This window comes from Callithrix jacchus, chromosome 3 (assembly GCF_049354715.1).
Source record: "Callithrix jacchus isolate 240 chromosome 3, calJac240_pri, whole genome shotgun sequence".
In the NCBI taxonomy this organism is placed as follows: Eukaryota; Metazoa; Chordata; class Mammalia; order Primates; family Cebidae; genus Callithrix; species Callithrix jacchus.
This window is the reverse complement of record NC_133504.1, coordinates 108,511,282-108,529,367: the sequence shown is the minus strand read 5'-3', so window position 1 is coordinate 108,529,367 and position 18,086 is coordinate 108,511,282. Positions and strand designations below refer to the sequence as shown.

General features: G+C 43.2%; 2 protein-coding genes across 12 annotated transcripts in view; one reads left to right on the top strand and one right to left on the bottom strand.

Annotated features, from left to right (window-relative positions):
* The window catches only part of FAM13A (family with sequence similarity 13 member A), a 425,230-nt gene extending 413,109 nt beyond the window's left edge, over positions 1 to 12,121 (bottom strand). For 6 of the 11 annotated variants that reach the window (XM_017970423.4, XM_008992986.6, XM_078366842.1 and 3 more), the window contains exon 1: positions 11,412 to 11,671. The gene's annotated coding sequence lies outside the window, so the exon portion shown is untranslated. Of the gene's footprint in view, positions 1 to 11,411; positions 11,672 to 11,843 lie in introns of those variants that run through there. The other 5 variants (XM_078366841.1, XM_078366843.1, XM_078366849.1 and 2 more) reach the window with 2 other exon arrangements.
* On the top strand, positions 11,904 to 17,041 carry TIGD2 (tigger transposable element derived 2). Its single transcript, XM_008992983.5, has 2 exons — positions 11,904 to 12,254; positions 12,439 to 17,041. The coding sequence occupies exon 2, from the start codon at positions 13,338 to 13,340 to the stop codon at positions 14,913 to 14,915; it is 1,578 nt and encodes a 525-aa protein (XP_008991231.1). The 5' UTR covers positions 11,904 to 12,254; positions 12,439 to 13,337; the 3' UTR covers positions 14,916 to 17,041.
* The last annotated feature ends 1,045 nt before the right edge of the window (positions 17,042 to 18,086 follow it).

Genomic DNA, 18,086 nt, shown 5'->3' with positions numbered 1-18,086 from the left:
CACAAAATAAAGCACACAGATTTGTAGAAGTCAACGTTAAAATGGACATATCTAGTTCTTGTGTCAGACAAAAGAAAATCAAATTTCATCTGATAATATTTTTTTCCTGACATTAAATATAGCCAGGTTTTATCATATAAATCCCAAAACAAAATGACAGTACATCATGAGCAGTATCTCAACAGCAGTTGGGCTAAATACAGAAATACTTCTCAGAAGTTTATTTCTTACGCTTCCCCTCTAAGAAAGCGAACAGGGAAACAGTAAATTGCAACATTTAACATAGAGCTATTTTAACCCAAATAAAAACCAGGTAAAAGGCCTGAAGAGATATTTCTCCAGAAAAACACATGCATATGGTCAACAAGCACATGACATGATGCTCAATATCATTAGCCACCAGGGAAATGCAAATCAAAACCACAGTGAGACACCACTTCGCACCCCCTGGGATGGTTATAATAAAAAAGATAAGTAATAACAAGTGTTGTTGAGGATGTGGAGAATTTGGAACCCTCATACATTTTTTTGTAAAAGAATGTAGCTGCTTTAGAAAATATTTCCTCAGGAGATTAAACAGAGAGTTACCATAAGATCAAGCAATTTTAGTCCTAATAATATACTCAAGAGAAATGAAGACATATGTCCATACAAAAACTTGTACATTAATGTTTATAGCCAAACAGCAGAAACCAAGGAACTGATGAAAGAATAAATAAAATGTGATCTCTCCATGTAGTGGAATATTATTCAGCAGTAAAAGAAAATGATACACTGATACATGCTACAAAATGATGAACCTTGAAAACACGTTAAGTGAAGAACACATATGATTCCATTTATATAAAGTATCTAGAATAAAGACATAAAATATGTTAGTGGTTGTCAAGGGCAGTAAAGAGTGTTGGAGGCAATGGGGTGTTACTGCTAATGGTATGGGATTTGTATGAGTGAAAAAAAGTTGAGAAAAGCTATCTAAAATTGATTGGAGTCTGATAAACACTATCATGAAGCATTAAAGGGATTATTTTAATGGACAAGCATTCAATCCAGGTGTTATAGTCATGTGTCACATAATGACATTTCAGTCAACAAAAGACTGAGTATATGATGGTGGTCCCATAAGATTATAATATTATATTTTTACTGTATTTTTTCTATGTTTATATATATTTAGACACACAAATACTTAACATTGTGTTACAATTGTCTACAGGATTTATACAGTACAGTAAAGGTTCACAGCCCAGAAGCAACAAGTTATACCATATAGCTTAGGTACGTGGTAGGCTATATCATCTAGGTTTATATAAGTACACTCTATGACATTCACACAATGATGCAATTGCCTAAAAACACATTTCTCCAAATGCATCCCCATCATTAAGTAATAGATGTCTTTCTAAAGCATAAGAGAATCTCACTAAGGTAGAATTACATCATGATACATCTAACCAAATGAACTAGCTTGGTGCCTAAATGAGTAAATCTAGCAATGATTATTAAACTTTTTTGGATCATGAATCCTTTGAGATGTGCTGAATGCTACAAACAAGGTAGGCATGGTATTTACCCTATGAAACCTAAATAATTTTGTAGAATATCAACATCAGAGGAGGACTTGCCATGACTGTGGTGAAACAAGACAAAAACAAGATCACCTCATAACCTTGCTTGAATAGAAATTTAACAAGGGGGTGGGGGAAAAATGCTTGTGTAACCACAAAAATAACCAAACATCCCATGTTCCTGGATAACTTCTCTAGTGACAGCTCTGGCCTCTCTCTGTTCCTCCAGCTTCCTTGATAAAAATTACTAATATACCTAATACCCAAATTGCTTCTGCTTTCTGACAACACGCTGTTAAGAACAGATTCTTTCTTGGACCTTCCCTAAAATCAGGTTAGCTAAGCTCAAATCCTACAATAAGCATCTCTTGACTCCATCTTAATGAGATATTTGTTTTCCAAGGTATGAATCTCCCTTGCTAGAATAGTAAGCCCAATTTTGGTTACAGGTGTGTTCCCGGTGGTATTTGGCTAATGAGAATCACAATATAATATATATAATATATTACTGCAAAGAGCATATATAAAAGTACATACATATAGGGCCAAGCACAGTGAATCAGCCCTCAAATCCTAATACTTTAGGAGGCCAAGGTGGGAGGACTGCTTGAGGCCAGGAGTTCAAGACCAGCCCGGGCAACAAAGCAAGACCCTGTCTGTACAAAAAATAAAAATTAGCTTGGTGTGGTGGTGCATGCCTGTAGTCCTAGCTACTCAGGAGGCTAAGGTGGGACTATAGGATAAATTGATATAAGAAAGGTAAGGGAGGCTGGGTGCAGTGGCTCACACCTGTCATCTCAGCACTTTGGGAGTCCAAGGCGGTTGAATCACCTGAGGTCAGGAGTTTAAGACTAGCCTGGCCAACATGGTGAAACGCTGTCTCTACTAAAAATACAAAAATTAGCCAGGCATGGTGGTGGGCACCTGTAATCCCAGCTACTCAGAGACTGAAGCAGGAGAATCACTTGAACCTGGGAGGCGGAGGATGCAGTGAGCCCAGCTCACACCACTGCGCTCCAGCCTTGGTGACAATAGCGAAACTTCATCTCAAAAAAAAGAAAGTAATGGATATATAGTAAAATGTTGTGAGTAATTATATGTTGGCATTATTATTTTCCTTTTTGCTTTTCTGTATTTCATCCTTTTCTTCAAAGATTGTGTATAATTTAATAAGAAGAAGGAAGAGGAGGAAGAAAAGCTCTCTTCCAAAAGAATATAAGGGAGGAATTTTATATTCAAACAGTTGCTAACCATAAAAAGTTTTCAAACTTTAGTGTATAGAATCACATGGGATGCTCACTGAAAATAGAGATTCCTAGACTTCATCCCTGGTGTGAGTCTGGGAAAGCTATATATTTGACTCCAGGTGATTCCAACCCATAGGGTCTAAAGAGCAACCTTAATAAACGTGGTTCTGAAGACAAATTAGGACTTGGAAGGATGTACAGATGTACAGAGGAAGGAGAAAGCTTCCCAGGCTAAAGGGGAAGCATGAAAAGCTAAAAAATATGAAGCTGTATGTGCTAAGGAGAGGGAGAATGGGTGGTGTGATGCATGACACGCTCTCAGTTAACCGGACCTTACCAACCTGGGACAGAACTGAGGGCTCATCTAATAAATGCTGGAAATTATGCAGGCTTGGAAAGGTAAGCAGTGCATATAATTTTCATTCATATTCCCTACTCACATTTTTCATACCCCACTCAGCCAATTGACTGATTTCTTCAATTTATATCTAAGTGTTTTTCAGGAAGCAGGTCTAACGTTTCTTTAAACATCGCCACCAGTAATTTTCACTTTTTTTTTTAGCCCCATGAAATCTTTTCTACCCTCCTGGGAACTCATTCTCTTACCTTTGCCTATGCTTCCAGCCATCTGAAAACCTATCACCCACCAGCCAACTAAGAAACAAAGAAAATAAAACAAAGGTTAAAAGTTCCCCACTGGCATCTATATGACTCAAGAGTTTCAGAACTCCCCATCTTTCAGTATTGTAACTTACCAACTTTTTTAAAAAGGTCTGGGATTTTCCAGTGAGTAAACAGAACTTTCACTTTTGTCTAGACAATTTCAAGTGGAAAAGTGTTCCCACCTTTATGCAAAAGGATATTTTTGCTAGTTATATTTTCTGTATATATTTTCTAATTAGGGCTCTTGTCTATATTATGAAGTAAAATGTTTGAGCCGAAAGAGATGTCAAAGGAAAAGCTTTCATTTTACTGATGAGAAGTATTTCACATTCTGTTTTCCCTAACACAAGGGTCCCCAACCCCCAGGATACAGACCAATATGGTCTGGTCAGTGGCCTGTCAGGAACTGGGCCGCATAGCAGGTGAGTGGGAGGCAGGTGAGTATGGCCTGAGCTCTGCCTCCTTTCATATGAGTGGCAGCATTAGATTCTCACAGAAGCTCGAACCCTATCAAGAACTGCGTGTGTGAGGGATCTAGTCATACACCTTCATACTGCCCTAACAGACCCCTCTTCCCCCACATACTACAAAAGAAGAAGAAAACATATTTTATCTGGAAAATTTCCCTTAATATTTTATGTCCCTTAATGTTGTAGCAGGAGCGGCCGCGGGAAATGGATCTCTCGGACACCAAATACAGGAGGAAGAAGTTTATTTGGCCGGGAGCAAGGTGGCATAGTTGCCTAACAGCCAAGCTCGCCTAACAAAGGAAGGTTCCTTCTTTATATAGGCTTATGCTTTAGATGTTACATGTGAAAGAATCTTAGGTTTATAGCTTAACATATGAAAAGGGTCTCTGTTCACAGTCTCAGGAATGAAAAGGGGAAGTTTACAGTCTTAGGAAAAAGGGGAAGTTGATCTGAGATGCCTGGGTCTCCCTCTTCAATGTAGCTGACTGTAAATGTTTTTTGTGCAAACCACTGATTACTGGCATTAAATAAGTTACTAAGTTTATTACACATAGAATAATAATAGTATTGTGATAAAAATTTTTATGTCTTTTTTTTCTTTTTTATTTTTGAGGCGGGGTCTCACTTTGTCACCCATCCTGGAGTATGGTGGCATAACCATGGCTCACTGCAGCCTAGACTTCCTGGGCTCAAGTAATCCTCCCACCTCAGCACCCCCAGTAGCTCGACTACAGGCATGCACTACCACACCTGGCTAATTTTTGTATTTTTTGTAGATACGGCGCTTCATCATGTTGCCCAGGGTGGTTTGCTACTCCTGAGTTCAAGTGATCTGTCCGCCTTGGCCTAAGTTCTGGGTTTATAGGCATGAGCCACCACACCTGGCCCATGTCCTCGTCTTAAGCTTATTAGGTATCATAAAACAAAAATCTCCACGTGAATGAGAATCAATTATAAAGTAAATGGAAACCAAAAACAAAAAAAGCAGTCCCTTAAAAACTAAGAATGTAAATCTACCTAGAGATGTCCTATTCTATTACAAAGCTATCTTGCATAAGGAATACTACCAATGATTCAAAGTCCATATAAGGTATTTACATATCTGTACTATCTCAGCAGAACAGATGTCTTTTGACATTTACATCCACCTTCTTTTGATGACACCTGAATTTATGCTAATGCAGTGACTTAGGGTGAGGCCCCTCAGCATGGAGCTGGGCAGCAGAAAGATCAAGTGATTAAAAGGTTGGAACTTTCAGCCCCACTCACTGGCCTCTGGGAAAGGGATCAGGCTGGAGATTAAGCTCTGTGAAAACTCTTGAACATCAAATCTGATAAGCTTCCAGGTTGAACACATCCAGTGCAGAGAAGGTGGCAAGACCAGAGAGGGAAAATAAACTCCATGTCTCCCACCAACATACCTTGCCCTATGTACCCTTTCTATTAGGCTGGTACTGAGTTATATCCCTTCTAATAAACCAGCAAATGTAAGTAATATGTTTCCTTGAGTTCAGTGAGTTGCCCTAGCAAGTTAATAGAATATAAGGAGGGGCATCATGGGAACCCCAATTTATAGCTAGTCCTTCAGAAGTATATAGGAGGCAACTGTAAGAGAAATGGCTGCACTGCAGTCAAGCGTAGACCGAGGTAAACATCCGGTGCTGCATGACACAGTGGGACCAGAGCGCAGGCACACAATCCCATGCATTATATAATCACAGTTACATAACCATGTTATGGGTGGGCTTGTCACCTGGCTTTGAGCCACTATTGTCTTTAATATAACTGCACTGCTGTAAGAGAGAGCCAGGCCACCTTGCAGGTGGCCATGAGAGGATTCAGGAAGTAGTGATTGCACTGGGGAGTGCAGCTACAGGCGTGGGGGTGGCAGGAGCCGGCGCTGAGAGGGTCTGTGGGCGATTAGCACTGAGACAAAGGCTGACAGAGGGAAAATAAAGCCACATCCCAACTGCCTACAGTGTCCCTAGTGTTCTTTCAACTACCCGCCACCCATCCACCAACTCTCCTCAGACACTTGCTCAGGTTGGAACCTGACAATTGGTACAGGCAGCAGGAGTCCAAGATGAGTGAGTCCTCAGCCCCCAGTGATCCTGGGTCGGCTATGTGGCCATGCTGTGAGGCTGAGCTCCAGTGGAAACATGAGCAGCAGTGGACGGGTCCCCTGTGAACATGGAGAAGGTGCTGAAACTTTCAGAAGCGCACAGCACTGAGAAGGGGTATGCCAGCAGAGTCAGATGGGCATTTCTGATTGCGCTATGGGCAGTGCATGCCCAGTCCCTGCAGGATGCAGCACAAGTAAGGGACCTTCAGACATAAGCTGAGCACCTGGAGGCCCAGATCGACAGTTTGGAATGAGAAGTGGGAACTGCCATAAGTGTCAGCTTGAGCCCACCCTCTCGGCTGGACACTCCTGCTTGGTCTGATACTGAGGAGGAAGAACCCCCACTGCAGGCTCACCCCGTGGTCCACCAGAAAATAGAGAATGAACAGCCACCTGGGCCCAAAGGACAGTCCCAGGGACCACCTGCCATGGTGGAATATGCTTCATATAGTGCCTACACCCCCACTGATTTGTGGGAGTTAGGCAAACAGTGTTGGCACTGTCCAGTGCAGCCCCTACCCACCTGGGAAGTGCTGGTAACTTTGTGGAGGCAACTGTCCCCATAGCAGCAATTCCAGAAATGCCCGCCTGGATGTTCTGGCTCAAGGACTACTTACACACAGGCAGAGGTATTTTGTGTTTGATTAGGGAGCTGGTTGAGATGCCTGGCTTGGGGGATAACAGATGACCGGAGGCCACATGTGGAATTAGCAATCCACTGGTCCCCCACCAATGTACAGCAGGTGCTGGCGCTGGTAAACACTGGCGCAGACTGTAGCCTTGTCTATGGGAGCCCACATAAGTCCCCAGGTAAGGTTGCATACATAAATGGCTATGGAGGCTGGTCAGTGAAAGTGAAACCTGTATCTTTGCGCCTTGGCATAGGCCACTTGGCTCCCTGTTTATACACTGTGTATGTCTCTCCCATACCTGAATATATTCTGGGGGTGGATATTTTACATGGTTTGGCAGCTGTGCTATCTATCACGGATTTGATGGCCCACTTGACAACGGAATTGGGACAGTACCACTATGTGGTGGATGTGGCCAATGCACTCTTCTCAATTGACGCCACTCTGGAGAGCCAGGAAGAGCTCACCTTCACATGGGAAGGATGACAATGGACTTTCCCAGTGTTGCTGCAGGACTATGTGCACAGCCCCACCAATATCCATGGTCTCATTGCCACTGATTTAGCCACCTGGAAATATCCAAATCTATTCCATTATATTGATGTCCTATTCCGTTATACTGATGATATTATGCTAACCTCTAATCCTCTTGCAGATTTAGAATTGCCAGCACCTCTCTTGTGACAACATTTGGCAGCATGCAGTTGGGCCATCAATGAATCCAAGATCCCAGGGCCTGGATTGACTGCCCAATTCTTAAGAGTTATCTGGTTGGGTAAGACAAAAGCCATACCAGAGGCCATCATAGATGAAATTCAGGTATATCCTTGGCCACCACAGTGATGCAGCTGCAGACTTTTGGTGGCCTCTTGGGTTATTGGTGGGCATTTGTGACCCATTTGGCTCAGATGATAAAACTGTTGTACTGGTTGACAAAAAAGGGGGCTACCTGGGATTGGGACAATGAGGCTGAGACAGTCTTTCTGGCAGCCAAGCAGGCTATTCAGCAAAGCGCAGGCCCTACAAGTGATTAACCAGGGGTGCCCATTTGAACTCGATGTGCATGTGACCACAGATGATTTTGGCTGGGGCCTATGGCAGCACATGGAGTGCTTTAGAATGCCAGTAGACTTTTGGTTCCAACTTTGGAAGGGAGCTGAGCTCCAGGATTCATTGATAGAGAAGGAGTTAGCAGCTGCATGTGCCGCCCTTCAGGATTATGAGAGTGTGATGGGATGGGCTATAGCCACCATGCAGACGACTTACCCAATAGTGGGGTAGATATGTCCATGGGTAATCACCCCCCCAGCCTGGGACAGCACAGACATCCACTTTAGCAAAGCAGGGTGAACAAAAACCTGGCTTTGGCCATGGACCCTCTAAGCCACCCATTGCAGGTGGTTGGTGATCGTAGACCCCTGGGGATAGGGCTTGGGTATTTAATGTATGGCCTCTGATATGGTTTGGTTGTGTTCCCACCCAAATCTCAACTTGAATTGTATCCCTCAGAATTCCCACGTGTTGTGGGAAGGACCCAGGAAGATAATTGTATCACAGGGGCCAGTCTTATCACATGCTATCCTAGTGATAGTGAATACGTCTCATGAGATCTGATGGGTTTATCAGGGGTTTCTGCTTTTGCTTCTCTCTCATTTTCTCTTGCTGCTTCCATGTAAGAAGTGCCTTTTGCCTCCCATCATGATTCTGGGGCCTCTCCAGCCACGTGGAACTCTAAGTCCAATTAAACCTCTTATTCTTTCCAGTCTCGGGTATGTCTTTATCAGCAGTGTGAATATGGACTAATACAGCCTCTGTGATTGCCCGTTTGTAGGCAAATGGCCTAGGAGGGAACCCTCCTCTGGGGGACATATGTACTGCTGCTGTGGCCTATGGGTCCATGGTGCTGCCCTATGGGCACATTTCTCCACTAAGAGGACTCCCTTGGCCCAGCAGGTGGAGTGTAAGGGAAACAGCTGCACTGCAGTCTAGAGTTGGCCAAGGTAAACATCTGGTGCTGCATGACACAGTGGGACTGGGCACAGGTAAACAATCCCGTGCATTATGTAACTTATGGGTGGGCTCGTCACCTGGCTTTAAGCCAGTATTGTCTGTGAGTAATATCACTGCCCCACCAACTCTGTAAAAGAGAGCAAGGCCACCTCTCAGTTGGCTGCGAGGGGAGCCAGCAAGCCGTGAGCACACCAGGGAGCTCAGTTACACCCATGGGAGGTGGCAGAAGCTCCAGAGCTAGCGCTGTGAGGGGCTGCAGCTGGAACAGGTGGCCAAGACAAAGGCTGACAGAGAATAAAGCTATATCTCAACTGCTTACAGTCCCCCAAGGGTTCTTTCAACTACCCGCCACCTGCCTACCAAGTCCCCTCAGACCCCAGCTTGGGTTGGAACCTGACAATAATCTACTACTTGCAATTGGCTTCTGAACCTGGGGGGACACTCCAGGCAGAGGGTATCAGAATTGAAGTGAATTATAGGATACCCAGTGGTGTCCAGTGGAGAACTTTTTGGGGTGTGCTGTGCTGAAAGTATAGTAGATGAGAAAGAGTAAGTTGCCTTAGGCACCCAACAATCAAATTTTTTGTACCTACATTTTTAAGAAATAGGCTTTATTTTTTTAGAACAGTTTTAGGTTCACAGCAAAATTCCATAGAAGATAGGGAGATTTCCCATATACTTCCTGCCCCTACACATCCATAACCTCCCCATTATCAATATTGCCCACCAGAGTGCAACATCAGTTACAATTGATGAGCCTACCTTGAAACATTTTTATCACAGAGTCCACAGTTTCCATTAGGGTTCACTCTTGGTGTTGTACATTCTGTGCATCCGTACAAATGTTTAATGACATGTACCCACCATTATATTTGTATAGAGTAGTTTCACCACCTTAAGAATCTATCCGTGACCAGGCAGGATGGCACATGCCTGTAATCCCAGCACTTGGAAGGCCAAGGATCACTTGACCTCAGGGGTTTGAGACCAGCTCTGGCAACACAGTGAGACCTCATCTCTACAAAAAATACAAAAATTACCTGAGTATGGTGGCATTCACCTGTAGCCTGTAGTCTCAGCTACTAGGGAGGCTGCAGCAAGAGGATCGCTGCACCTAGAAGCTTACGGCTGCAGTGAGCCCAAGCGATGATCCCACCACTGCACTCCAGCCTGGGCAGAGAGAGACCCTGTCTGAAATAAATAAATAAATATATATATGTGTATATATATGTGTGTGTGTGTGTGTGTGTTCTTATATATGTATACATGTATATGTGTATATACATATGAATACATATAAATATTCTTAACATTCTAAGTCTTCTCCTCCTTAGGCTGTAATGTCTCCCCCAACAAAAGGAGAAAGTTTACCCAATAAATTTGTTTTGTGTAAAGACACAATTGCCTTGAGTAAAATCTTAGTAAAAATCTATGAAATACAATTGCCTTGAGTGAAGTGGCAATTTGAGAAAATCAAGAAATGTGGGCTGTATCCACATTTGAACTTACACAAGGTGATAAAAAGGGAACAGCTGTGAGACATAAAACAGCAAACTGAAGAATCCAGGAGAAACAGAGAAAAAATGCAAGTGGTATCCGGGAGAAAATTAAACCCTAGAGATATTGTGGAAAAGAGGGGAAGACTAGGAGGCAGAATTCCTTTGTATTTAAATATCCCGGGACAGAGAGACCCCAGTAGACTGGAGAGGGAGGGGGAAAGGCAAGCAGCTGACATCTGGTTACAGGCTGCCTCATTTCCACATGGACGGCGGGTTAAAATAATGTTCTAGCAGACTCAAATATTTCACACTCTACAAGTATCAGGGAAAAGGAGAATATTTTTTAAAGTTATATAAAACTACAATGAAGTAAGTTATAATCTACCCAAAATAGTCAACCAGGATTGCCAGAAAGGGGCTGACTGGAAGCCAAATGGAGAGCAGGGAAGAGGAGAAGTCTACCTTGGAAGAGAGCAGGTATTTGCCAAAAGCCACTTACAACCTCACAACACAACTAGATCAAATAATTTTCTGTCATGCCAGATATTGGAAGGCTGCTATGCTGAGAAAGGCAACTGAGCAGTTTTGGCGGCGGAATCAAACAGAAGGCTTAGAATCAACATCTGTTTTCTACAGTATGCTCGCTTTGATTTCCATCTCCAAGTTTCTGAAATTCCACAAACAGTATATGGCCTTGTCAAAGAAATGACGAATTACTACGTTACTTTGTGTTAACGAAAAAGTTACATTTATGTTCAGACGGGAGAGACGCTTCACTGAGGAATTTTCAATGTTTCAAACTGTTACACGCACACACAAGACGGAAAGGAAGGCAGCCTGACCGCGTTTCCCAGGCAACAGGTGCTGCAAGGTGGCGATGCGCCCCACCCTCCTCCGGGAAGGCGCTGACCGTTCCGCAGGTGTCTCCGTTGGAGACTAATAAAGGGAATCTCGGTCAAAGAAGAATTCTCTGATTCCACTTGAGAAGTCGTGGGCATCGTGGCGCCCCCAGGAAATTAACCACGGCGCCTCCCCAGGTGCTGTCCATTTTGCAAAGGGTGCGTCTCTACAGCGACTGTGACCAGTCCCGGAGCATCAGCACCAGTGACCGCCTCCCGCTGCACCCTGGGCTTGCCAGGTTGGGTGTTGCAGCGTGAACGCCCCAGCTCCTGCCCCGAACCCACGTCCGCCGGCTCCTACCGTGCCTCATGATCCTCGCTCGGGCTCTCACGGTCCACGCGCGCTGACGCTGGGCTCCGACACCACCGCCGCCTCCGCACGGCGGCGCGGCTGCTGTTTATAAACACGCCCCACGTGCGCTCGCTCTGCCCCATTCGCAGCCCGCTCCCGGTACGCGAGGATCCTCCGCTTTCCCACCCAGCCCTCTGGGGGTGAAATTCTAAAATTTCCCCTTGGTGAGAAAAGAGCCTCGCCAGCAGAGCCCGGCCAGTGGGAAAAGCGCCAGGCCAAGGAAAGCGTGTGCCGCCCCCTGCCGGCCGGAGAGGCGGTCGGGCCCCTTAACCGCCAGGCGCTTAGGGAAAAACCCAAGCTGAGCCGACAGACTCTCCATGCCGGGCCCCGCCCCTCCCGCGCGCTTGCCAGAGTCCCCGCCCCCAGGCCGCGTGCACTCACCCGCGCAGGCCCCGCCCCCTCGCCGACACAACGTTCTGCGGGGGCGCGCGCGTGCTCTCTAATCCCCCGCCTTCCGGCTCCGGCGGCGACGCTCGTTTCTCGCCGACTGTCCCTCGCCGCCGCCGCGCCACCAGTGCCAGCCTCCCTTGGGAGACTCCATTTGCTTTTAATGCGGTCTGGGCGCCGTGCAGGCGGGCGCAGGGCGATGCCCGGGGCCGGCGGACTGGCGTTCCCTGCGCCAAGCGGCCGCCCGCTGGCTGGCTGGCTGCGGCAGTGACACCCTGGTGGCCGGCGTCCGGGCGGAATCCGGGCTCCCTCCGCGGGAGGAAAGACGTCCCGCGCTCTGGAGCTCGCCCAGCGGGGAGAGGCCCTCGCTAACACGGCTTCTCTCTGACCTCTTAATTTCAGGAGGTAGGCTCTTTAGGTCCCTCTCTCTGTCACCCCAGATTATGCCTAAAAGCATTATTTGTCGTATTTAGCTATCACATTGATAGGAGGCGTTAATTTTCTCAACATAGTTGCAGGATAGATGTGGATAATGCCACAGATCCTGATGTTGAATTTGAAAGAAAATGTTTTTGCTATTTTCCTTTAGGTTTTGGAGCCTCCGAGTGCCTATACAGCCCCCACAGGAACTACTTCTGTTGGCCCATCGAGGATCGTCTTTCACCAGGATTATTGTAACATCTTCACGGAGCCTTCCACCCCATAGCCTCTACCTTGGGTCTTAATTTCCACCGATGCAGTTTATTGATGCTTTCTTTAGTAATGTGACATCACATGTCCACTATCCTCCTTTCCAGCTGCCAAATGCAGTAGGTTTAAGTCGTTTTTAAAGTAGGGAGTTTTCTGCCTGTTCCACTTTCACCTTATTTGCACCGCTCACTTCTGTCCGGGTCATCTCTTGCTTATGATTTCCACAAGCACTCACTTGCGCGACCTATAGCAGAGTCCTTGCCTAGAGAGACAGCATTCCATACAATCCACTGCTTGACAAAGACCACATAGACAGAGGGTGAGTGTTCCCATTGTATTTTCCTGTATGTCAAGTTTGCAAGTCCTCTCTTGACTTAAACTGTTTACTCCCTAGCACATTTCCTAAAATACTTCCACCTGAGATTTAGTGGCAGATTTAGCAAAGAACATTACCTGCAAGGATAGCAAGAATTGAGTATGCAATAGTACTGTTTAGAAACTGTTCAGTTTCTGACCTCCAGTATGATTGCAATTCATGAAAGACCCTAAACCGTAAGTGAAGAGGAAGGAAGACAGAAGAGTTCATTGGAGCTAGGCTTTGTTGTAGAAAGTTTGTAAGTTTTAAAACAGCAAGTAAACATTCATGTAGACCTGGTCAGGAAATTGGTCACTGCAGTATCCATCTAGGTCCTAGAAGTGAGAGGAGGAATCTTTCAGCCTCATTTTGTAGTCACTTTGTATTCAAATTTTAGTTGCTAATTGTCTTGTTCTAGTAATCACCTAAAATAGACACTTAAAATGTTGGGGAAACGTAAGCGTGTGGTGTTGACAATTAAGGACAAGCTTGACATTATTAAGAAACTTGAGGAAGGCATCTCTTTCAAAAAACTTTCTGTAGTGTATGGAATTGGTGAATCCACAGTTCGTGATATTAAAAAGAACAAAGAAAGGATTATAAACTATGCAAACAGTTCAGATCCTACCAGTGGGGTATCCAAACGTAAATCGATGAAGTCATCAACATATGAGGAACTTGATAGAGTTATGATAGAGTGGTTTAACCAACAGAAAACAGATGGGATTCCAGTGTCCGGAACAATTTGTGCAAAACAAGCCAAGTTCTTTTTTGATGCTTTGGGGATGGAAGGTGATTTTAATGCATCATCAGGCTGGCTAACTCGATTTAAACAGCGCCATGGTATTCCAAAGGCTGCTGGTAAAGGAACAAAATTAAAAGGAGATGAAACTGCTGCCAGTGAATTTTGTGGTAATTTTCAGGAATTTGTTGAAAGAGAGAACCTACAACCAGAGCAAATTTATGGTGCTGATCAAACTGGATTGTTCTGGAAATGTCTACCATCAAGGACATTAACTCTTGAAACTGAGCAAAGTACTTCTGGGTGTAGGTCAAGCAGAGAGAGAATCATTATTATGTGTTGTGCAAATGCCACAGGTTTACACAAACTTAATCTTTGTGTTGTGGGGAAGGCCAAAAAGCCCCGAGCCTTCAAAGGCACTGATCTTTCAAACCTTCCTGTGACATATTACAGTCAAAAAGGTGCATGGATAGAACAATCTGTTTTCAGACAGTGGTTTGAAAAGTATTTTGTGCCACAGGTGCAGAAGCATTTGAAATCCAAGGGACTCTTAGAAAAAGCAGTGCTTCTTTTAGATTTCCCCCCAGCACATCCACATGAAGAAATGTTGAGTTCAGATGATGGCAGAATAATTGTGAAGTATTTGCCACCAAATGTCACAAGTCTGATTCAACCAATGAGCCAGGGAGTTCTAGCCACTGTAAAAAGATACTACCGAGCAGGACTTCTCCAGAAATACATGGATGAAGGAACTGACCCAAAAATATTTTGGAAGAACTTGACAGTGTTGGATGCAATTTATGAAGTGTCGAGAGCTTGGAACATGGTAAAATCAAGTACCATAACCAAAGCATGGAAAAAACTTTTCCCTGGTAATGAAGAGAATTCAGGTATGAACATTGATGAAGGAGCCATTTTAGCAGCTAATTTAGCAACAGTTTTACAGAACACAGAAGAATGTGAACACGTTGACATTGAGAATATTGATCAGTGGTTTGACTCTCGGAGCAGTGACTCAAGCTGTCAGGTGCTGACTGACAGTGAAAGTGCTGAGGACCAGACCAAGGCTGCCGAGCAAAAGCCTTCCAGTAAGAGTAGAAAAACAGAACTGAATCCAGAGAAGCATATTAGCCATAAAGCTGCACTTGAATGGACTGAAAATTTACTGGATTATCTTGAACAACAAGATGACATGCTTCTATCTGATAAATTGGTATTAAGGAGGCTTCGGACCATAATAAGAAAAAAACAGAAGATCCAAAATAGCAAAAATCATTAATAAGGCTCTTAAGTGTTTCCGTGTATTTGCATCTTTGTGACTCTGTATCTGCAGTGAAACTTTTCTTGTTTGAAGCCCTGTGGATTCCAAAGCCAAATACATTTTATAAATGATTTTAGGATTAGATGTCAGTTTGGATGACTTTAATACAGCCCTTTAATGTTGACTCTAGTCATGGGGCATTGACATGTAACTTTTCTTTCTACTGTTTTAATATGTATTTTACTAATTAGATCATAAGGTACCCAAGGCCAGGGATCTTGTGTCTGTTGTGCCTGAATTCAGCGTGTCTAATAAAGGCCCATGCACACTATAGGCACTCAATAAAACTTACATATTTATGGCTTTCTTTGAAGTTGAACTTCCAAATTGAAATATGTTGGGGGTAAGTTCCCATTTCCACAGCTTTTCCACTGCTGAAAATCAGAAGAGTTCGGCAAAAATTGTGCTTGAAGTATTTCACTGTGACTGCAGAGAACAGAAGGAAAATAGTCTAAAGCCTTAAATACTGCATTTCTGTACTAGCAGTATTTGGGCAATTAGCAATTCAGATCAGCCGTCTCTTGAGTATAGTAAAGGAAGAGAAGTATGATTTAAAAGTCCCAGAAAAAGGACTTGTACTTCATTTTTTTTTTCCATCTGATAAGAGGGAGAGTTCTTAAATAGTTGTGGGAAGAATGCCATTCCTGTTCCAGGGAAATAGATTTCAGTTCCCAAACCATTGCAATAAGAAGAGGTAAGGGTTACATTTTATCATATGTCTTTTGGGTTCTTTATAGATGCCGGTAGTTTTCTCTTTAATAAGTATCCGACTTTTATGTAACACTTGAAAGCTTACAAAGTATGTATGCCATTTGCTTTCATGTAGCATTTTTTGTGAAAACAAATGCTGAGAATATAAACATCTAATTTGTGGAACCAGTACATGAACAGAGGACTAACATTAAGGAAAACATGAGAGAGGCACTGTAGAGGAGTGCAGCTGCTGTGTGACCATGGGCAAATTACTTAACCCCCCATCTGTTAAATGCAACTAATACCTGCCTCAGAGAGTTCTGTGAGGAGTAAATGAGTTGACATGAGGATTTTAAATAATAGGGGCTTATAATAGGGCCTAGCTGAGAATAACACTGAATGTTAGCTATTACTGCCATTGTGGAAATCGAGTTTTGGTAGTAGGCAAAACCGATCCAATGTATAACTCAAAGTGGAGTTGCTGCATTAGGAAAACCCTTCCAAGGAAGTGAGATAAAAGAGATACAATTAATTAGTTTCAGAGGAAATACAATAATGATTTCTTTCATTGAAAACTGAAGGGTTACTCTAATTGAAAAATCACTTACTGACCCACCCCTTGTTAGACTTTGTGATGTATGCAGGCATTTAAGACATCTTAGGTGGAGATATATACGAAATGGAAATGGAATTGTAATTTTGTTGGTCCAGGTCTGTTAGCACTTTGCTAATAAAATAAATAGATGTTGGCTTTATTCATAAAAGAAAATCTTAATATTGGCATAATTTAACAAAGTAATAAAACACCTTTACAGTAGATAAGATCGCAGTAAGCAGGACACTTGGAATATTTTATCAAACTTAAGTAATATAGGATCAGTAGAAAAAGCAAAAGAAATGTCATAGAAGGCAGTGGTTATAGTAACTGGGCCCAGCTATATATAAGGAGCTTGTCATTTAGCCTGCTTCTGATTTTTCTTTCATGAGGATTATTATCAGTGCCTTTTGAGCTGTGGCTCTGGATTCTAGAACACCTTTTTCAGAAGACCTCTAAGAATATACTTTTTTGGAGAATTCATACATCATTATTAAAACACTTTCCTCAATTTACACTATTAATTTGACCTACCTGATAGCTTTGAGGGAATAGAACCCTGCAGGATAAGTCCTGAGGCTATTTGGCTTCCTGCAGACTAAGGATTCTGAAACTTGATAATGGCAATGACTTATATTTGGACACTGCTTTGCATTTCTACATTGCTCTTTGCTAACAAAAACTTTGTTCAATCATGACACTGAACTGGTTTAGTCTCATGTTTTATCATTAATTCTAATATGAATTGTGCATTCTCATTCCATGTTTCATTGTAATAAAATCTTATCCTCCTTGAGATATTGTAATAGTCCTTCTAGAAAGACACATTGTGGTTATCTTGGTTAATTACATGCCCCTTATCCTAGTTGGAAAAGCAGACATGTGTACTCTCATTTGACTCTGTGCACCTTAAAGGAAATACCTACACATTCTGACTATTGGTTAATTTTTAAAATGCATATGCTTTTCAGAGAAACTGAGAGACTAACAGAACTCAGAACAAATCGGCAAAGTATTTGGTAACTAAGCATGCTTTTCTTACAAAACTGCACAATAAATACTATTTCCTAATTCAATCTCAGAGTGATACAGGGGTTGGTTGGAGAACTGGGTGCTAAATAAACATAGAGTTGGCAGGGCCAAAGAAGCCACAGGCAATTCAAGCAGAATGATATAGTAGCTATTGTCCTGGGATTCTTTGTTTTCAGTCTTCAGACAGTCGTGCAGTCACTTCATGAATTTTCTGAATTTAGGAAGAATTGTGGTGGACTGAGTGGCATGGCAGATACGAAGCAGGACACAGTCACTCAAGTCACAGGGTCAGAAACACACACAGTACTAGAAGTCAAAGGAGGACCCTGCACTTCCAAAATTAGACTTATTCAGGAGGGCTGTGTTCACCTATCACCTTAATAGTTTCACAAATTGACTTGTGTTTTTTTTTAAATATACACACTATGCATGTTAATATCTACAGAATTACAGGTCTCATGTGCCAGCTGGGGTCTTTGTCTAATTCAGGTTAAACATAAGAATTCTTATTTTTAAACTTGCAAACTAAAACCTAAAATCAATTTTGCATACCTCATCTGCAGACTTTAAAAACACTAGCCAAGCAGAAGGAGTTTGTTGAAGGTTAACTGATTGGAATGCAAACTTCAGCTTCTCCGCTCTTCTATAGATAACCTTGGCAGCATACTGGACTTCTCTGAACCTGTTTCCCCATATGTGAAAGGGTGGAAAGATAAGCAGACACATTCCAGGCAGTCATATATACCAACTATTAAGCAGTCCCACAGCTGTTCATTGAGAACCCCTGGTCTCCGGGCTTGCCTCTGGAG